The following is a 6,975-nucleotide window of genomic DNA, read 5'->3' on the forward strand; positions in this document are numbered from 1 at the left end:
ACTCACTCTTCCCTAATCTCCTATTGTCAGAAAACAGCACATCCTCTCCACAGGTACGACTTGTACCTCTCGCAGTGTTGCTCGGGTTTTAGATTAAGAAAGAGAATATGTCTTAATTTTTTTTTTATCATATAATCTCACCCACGAGATATGTGCTTGTCCCTTCAACATTATATTGTTGAAATTAACTTAAGCCCACAGTATGTCTCTACAATTCTAAATTGCAACAATTTTTTAACCTATCGCTCTATTTAACTGTACAATTTAGTAACGTTACTGGGGGGTGCTGATTCTGATAATGTTTTACCTATTTTGTAGTAGACCTCTCCTGAATATATTTGAATTTTACAAAACTTACAAGACCTTTTTAAAAAAGCAAAAAGGCCTGTATACATATAATAGAATGAAGCATTTACACTACTCTTAAATTTATATATATATTTGATAAAACGTTGTACCTGTTTTTAAGCTTGTAGCTGCATTTGGTGGAGTGTAGTCTGTAGTTTCTTTTTGATGCTTGAGGTCCAAATTCTCCTTGTGTTTAGGGGCCGGGCCGTTCAGCCTGAACAAAGCATTACTGTATCCATTCATAGAAATCCCATGGCGCTGGTACAGCATGCAACCCATGAAAATTTTCAAACATAATAGCATAATCTCACATAGTACTGTTAGTATTTTTTTCACACTGTTTCCTTCATTCATTTAACAAGAAATGGCAATTACAGAAGAATCTTGTCTTTATTGAAGTATCTGTTTTGTCCTTAATATAATTGGCTGAAATGATAAGAGTTTGGTTTATTACAATGTCTGTTTACGTTAAGCATCCAATGGTGGATATTTCTGAGATGGATCATGAAGTGATTATTTTTATCTTCATAAAACCAACGAAGCTGTAACTGTTGCACAATGTATGAGAAAAATATTGAAACTCGGCTGTCAGCAACACGTGTTTCATTGAAGAAAATCTAACTTGTACAAACAAGTTTATCGGTGTGTTAAATATGAATTTAATCGCCATGTGTAGTGGGAAAACGGCCGTTAGAGCCCGACTTCATTGATGAATGAGAGATCTAGGTCGTAGTCACTACTTTTTATGAATTAAATAGTTCTGGCTCTAAGGTGTTGTTGGACCTTCCTTACTTATCTTGACAACAGACAATTTATTTTTCCTCTTTACACCATTTGTTTGTCTTCAGGAGCCTTGGTAGGTTTACACAAGACCTGCACCACTGCAGTGACTTTATAACCGATTCACTTTCATGTAACTTTCTATTATAATTCGTAGCGACTTTTGTTACTAAGATATCGGTTTACCCTACTTCGTCAAAAGAATAGAGGATATTAACTCACCATTTCTTTTTCATGTTTACATCTCGCGTATCAATCAATGTCATGTATTCAAAGTTAAATTAAATATTTTCTTTTTGTATGCATGAATATTGACCCTGCTGATCTAGATGTCTATATCCAGAAGCTTTCGGGCAATTTATGGTTTAAAATCAATTTCTTAAAAAACTGAAAGATTGACTTAAGGTTATGAAGTGAATAGTTAGGACTCTAGGATACGGTGCATGGGCTTGCGGGACGACCTCCCATTTATCAGCCTTCTGGACACCTGCAGATTTGAAGTGCAGTTAGATTTGTGATCCGAGTCTTGTTGTGGACATAAACGTCCAATGCAAGGACGGTAAATCATGTCTGGTCTCCATTAGCTATTTTGCAAGTCATGTTGCCTTTCGGGTGCATTCAGAAATGACTGGACTTTAATCTGCGATATTTTGCACACTAACGTTGCGAGATTCAGATCATCAGATCAAAGATATTTTGATATGTGTTGTGTTATTTACAAATCATAAAAAATGTTCTGTAAATTACTGGTGGACTGTATTCATTTAAAAAAAAAAAGGGCTTTATCTTCTACATCTGGCTCGAAAGCGAAATTTGTGATTTAATGTAATGTCTTCAAATTTGATTGTAAGTGTGAAATACTTTGGGATCATTGTGTAAAACAAGTTATGAGTTAAGGATCCCCATACCACTGCCTGAAAACTAACTATACATTATAAAAAGCTGTTTTTTATTGTTTAAATATTGGGTACAATTACTGGACACCAGACCAATTTTGCTCATCAGTGCCTTTCACAAAAGGATACATTATTGCAATTAATAAATTATTACACTCTAATTAATCATTGTTGTGACTTTTAAGTATTGTTTTTCTGAAGGCATCGTGCTGAATTAGAAATTTTATGCTTCACAATTTGTAAGTATACTGTTTATACCTAGGTATCTCGTCCTAACTTGTCAACAGGCAGGGGATATAGTCGTTCCCATTCATGCAGAAATGTGTGTGATTAGCACATATTTTAAATAAATTGCATACAGATTTTGACTGCCTTACGTGACTTGCACATGCAAAAATAATTTTATATTTCGCCTCTACAAAATGTTATTGACAAAAGGTGAGAGAAACTAGTCGAAGTCAAAAACGAAAGTTGTAGGGTTTCCCTATTTCCTCGGCAGCTAGTCCTGCTCATGAAAACGCTTTAATATGTAAATCGTTATGTCGCAGTAAAGCAAACGGACGGCGCTAATAAATGAAAGCCTGGAGGAATAGGCACTCCGGAAAATTGCCAATGCAAAACGTAAAAATATTAAGATTTGGAACCAAATGGCATGAGCAATTCGATTGTAAAATGTTTGATGATCAGTCGGAATACAGATATCACGAAGAAATATTAAATCATCTCGTCGCTTAATAGAAGGTACAACAAATTAACAAACATCAGCGCTGTTACCTCATCAGTGTATTAAAAAACAGTTGCTCGGTAAGCAAAACGAGAAATAAGTTAACAATCAACATGGCTGACATTTTGCAGAATGGATCTTGATATGCAGTCACTTTTATTATTAATAAATAGTTATTAAATATTATTACAAAATATTGATTACAAAATGAAAACATATTAAATGTACATAATTTAAGAAAACAAAAATCAGTACCCCCCCCCCCCCCCCCCCCACCCCGAATACAAATGTGTACCCCCAAAATCTGCTGGTGTACCCTCATTTTGCAAACCTTGAGGGTACCAAAAAACCCAGATAGATAAATGAGTGAGAACACTGGGATATCTACAGGACAGCATCTTCTAGTTGAAGTCCTGTGGGCTTAGGTAGGAACGTGATCGGATTGCTGAAATTTGACAAATGTCACTTTGATGCTTCATTAATAATATGTTTTTAAATTTCAGGAGACGAAGGCTAACCCCCGGGGCAAAGGAAAGATGACCAAGGTAATATGTGGTATTTGGATGAGGCCTTGGGCACATCTACTAACAGTAGTATACATTGTCAAAAGGTCACCAGAAAGGACACTAAACCAAAAGTGAAGGTTGCACATATATCTTGTACTTGTTCACCCCTGAAGACACGTTTGAACTCTTCCAATTCAAAAGTTGGAATAGTTCATTACAAAGTTTAGTTTCAGAGGTGAATGAGTAAAAGGGTTGTAATCGTTTCGAATTTGAAATTAATTTAAACTACTGGTGACAATTTGTATAGTTGCTTAATTGTCTACCGTCCATTATTTCAAAACAGCTAAATGTTTTGTGATGGGAGTTTCGTAGATAAGTAGATCATGACTGGATGTCTTGTGTCGAGTCGAGTCGTATATTTTTATGGAACTGGTATATTGATGGATGATGACTTCACTGTTGTAATACTTGATGCCTTTACCCCCAAGGTCAAGGACACGGGTATCAAATATCATGGTCATGGATAAGGTCAAAGGTCAAATAATTTATTAGGAGTCTTCATAGATGGATATATGGTGATGGAAGGGTATTGCGTAAATCTCGTCCAGGAATCGCAAACATTAGCTAGTCATAAAACTATCAAATGAAAAACACTTTTTTTTTTTACAAAGCTTCTTGGGTAGAGCTTGTGATGAGTTGACAATATATTTTGAGAGGGGAACATTATTGATTTGCATGATAATTCAGTTTACTTGTACAGCTTGTCCTAGATAGTTCATTGAAAAACACAACTTATCTGATATCGCTTCATTAGGGCCAAGCATGGACATTACACCTGTTGTCGTATTGTTGCCTATCTATACTTTTGCTTGAATATCAAATGTCCGTAGTGAATTGCCTCCCTTGGTTAGATAAATAAGGTACCGATGGCCCTTGGGAGCACGATTTCCCCTTGTACAGCTGTTTTATGATTGGGCCCTGACCAGTAGTGCCCTGAATGTGTGTAAAGTTATCGTAGTTTATCGACTACTTTATTGCCAAGTTATTGACTCGAGTAGATTGTGCTTTTCAGAATTGTTGACATTTTATATACAATCCACATAAACGTGTAATTTATGATGAACAGCTGGGTTTCTTGGTGAAGTTTAATCTGGTGTTAATTTTACACCTTTGGATTTGAGTCGTATTTTAGTTTGACAAGCGGTTTTCTAATGGGACTTTTCTGTTCTTGCTACTGATTGTGGTTTCGACCTTCCTACATTGAGGACCCCTGTACCACTGCCAGAAAACGTAGCGAACTGTTGGACACTGGTGGGTTTTTTTTTCAGCATGAATAAAGCTTTGATAAATCATTTCTGAAAAGAAAACCATACCTTGCGGGAATTTAATGAGAAATAATGAAAGATGAAATAAACAAAATATAATCAACGGTGTTCCTAGTGCAAAAAACCCCACAGGATTCCCACCCTGGACTTCTGGAGGTTAATGTATATAGGAAAAAAGTGCATTGGGACAGGTCCTTAACTCATTTACCCTTGAAGACACATTTGAACTCTTCCAATTCAAAGATGGGAATGGTTCATTACAAAATTTTAGGGGTGAATAAGTTAATAAATGGGACTGGAAATCATTGTCTTGTCTATTATTGTATACATCTTTTGTATACATATTTTCCATTTTAAAGATTAACCATGAAAGATTTGATGCCATGTCTATTTTATTCGTGCTATAAACTTTTCCTTATTCCTTCTCTTTCCAACAAGTTTCATCAGTTTCAAGGATTTTGACCTTCCTAATACACATTTGGAATTTGCTCATTATTTTACAAAAATGCATTTTACAAAATAATGGGGACACTGTCAAATTTAGTATTCAAAATGCATGATAGCAGGTGGGGATTTTAGACTATTCAAATTATGCTGTGAACATCAATCGTGTTGATACATGGGTATAATGACCAAGTGTATTTGAACCCGACTTAGGGTCTGTGTGACAGTTATGTTATACATTAGCGTTATCATAACATTAGTTATTCTATATTTAGAAAGTAAAACAATTCACAGTACCATAAATCATGCAGGTGTAAAATTGTTATGGAGGTGTATACTTAAAAGCAATGATTTAGTGACGGTTTGAGTTAGTACTGCATTTACATAGTGTTAGGTGTGTAACTGCATCGTGAAATAGGGGCAAGTATGATTGGGGGAAAGCCCTACTAAAAATCATGAGTCAACGTCAAGGAAGAGATTTAAAAAATAGAAATATTTGAATAATTTAAAGTTTCACTCAAAAGTTTTAATATTTTTAATGGTGTTGGTTTACTTTTATCTTTTAATAAATCTTCATAAATAACTTTGTCACCATTGAAACAGTCTGTATTAATTTATAGATGCCTACACTTGGGTGTTGAATTCAGAGAATACAGTACTTCAGGGTATTATAAGTGCTTCTACTGTACTGTAACTCGTAGTAAAAAGAATCTTCCCTATCTTAGAAACGATAATCGGAATGTAAAATTACTTTTTTTTCTTCAAATTTCACAAGAATATATTCATTGACAAGTTTTGAATAATTTTGAAAGGCATATTGGACAAGAATGTAATGCACAACTGATGTACATTTTGATGTATAATGTATATTAGGTAGTGTATAGCACTCTTATGATGCCGGAATTTTTAGGAAATATTTACAAATTTTGCACTAGCCTACATTTTGAATTGCAATGTAGTTACAGATGAAAAGAAAACAAATTGAAAGGGTTCAATATTGATAGGAAATTAAATAGAAACAATATTAAATGCATTTGAAATTCAAATATAAGCAATACTAAATTCATGGCAATTGGCACAAATGCTTGGTATGGGTAAAAAAAATCTGTAAAATGTGGTTAAGTGTCCTTTTAAGAAACTATATATAAAATCAATTTCAGTGACATTTTCCCTATTTAAATTGATATTAAAATCTACAATGAACAACTGAGAAAATATTCCACGGTGGAGATTTTATGTTCTGCTTAATACCTTTGATGCATTTTTTATACCAAAAATTAAAACATTTCGCATAAAATAAACATTAAAAGTTGCCAAAACTATGTACGAAAATATTCAATGTGTTGTTTATGACCTATATTGATAATCCAGTGTTGGGCTATACAGTATGTATAAGGGTATGTGATATCGCAAGACTGGCAGGTGTCGCTAATGACGGCATATTAATGTCGCTCCCACCAATAATCACTTGTGAATTACATGATAACGGTAATATACCCTTCGCCATAAAACATTTTCGAGATCAACAGGTCGATAACGAACAAAAGATGGAGGGTTTCTGAACATTATCGTTACTTATTATGGGTGTATATTCATGAGCAAAATTATTGAGTCATGCCCAAAAAATACTGTATATGATGTGAAGCATGCTATCCACAGCTAGGAAATTGTTTTTGTGTGAATTTTTGATTGATGTGCAGAAACATTTCCAGTCGGATACCGTCGTAAATGTTATGTACTGATAATTGAAAACAAAGTTAAAATAAGTGAATAAAATGTTAAAAAGAAAAGCACCAAAATATTTCTGTTGCAGAAAAAGGTTATAATATTAAATTAGATTTCTCGCGTCAAAAATACAAAAAAAATGGTAGCAAACAAGATTATTTTGTATTCGATGACATCATAATTGATGTAATAGCTAGGTGCTGGATTCGTTCCAAGTACCCCCCCCC

The 6,975-nt window shown here is 34.3% G+C and overlaps 1 protein-coding gene across 3 annotated transcripts in view; it reads left to right on the plus strand.

Moving 5' to 3' along the window:
• LOC110453969 (mitotic apparatus protein p62-like) overlaps positions 1 to 6,975 on the plus strand; it is a 31,330-nt gene that overhangs the window by 22,959 nt on the left and 1,396 nt on the right. For all 3 annotated transcript variants that reach the window (XM_021503234.1, XM_021503236.1, XM_021503237.1), the window contains one exon: positions 3,252 to 3,293. In XM_021503234.1, the coding sequence (XP_021358909.1) occupies positions 3,252 to 3,293 (42 nt within the window). The remainder of the gene's footprint in view (positions 1 to 3,251; positions 3,294 to 6,975) is intronic.

Source organism: Mizuhopecten yessoensis, unplaced genomic scaffold, assembly GCF_002113885.1.
Source record: "Mizuhopecten yessoensis strain PY_sf001 unplaced genomic scaffold, ASM211388v2 scaffold7551, whole genome shotgun sequence".
NCBI classification, from domain to species: domain Eukaryota; kingdom Metazoa; phylum Mollusca; class Bivalvia; order Pectinida; family Pectinidae; genus Mizuhopecten; species Mizuhopecten yessoensis.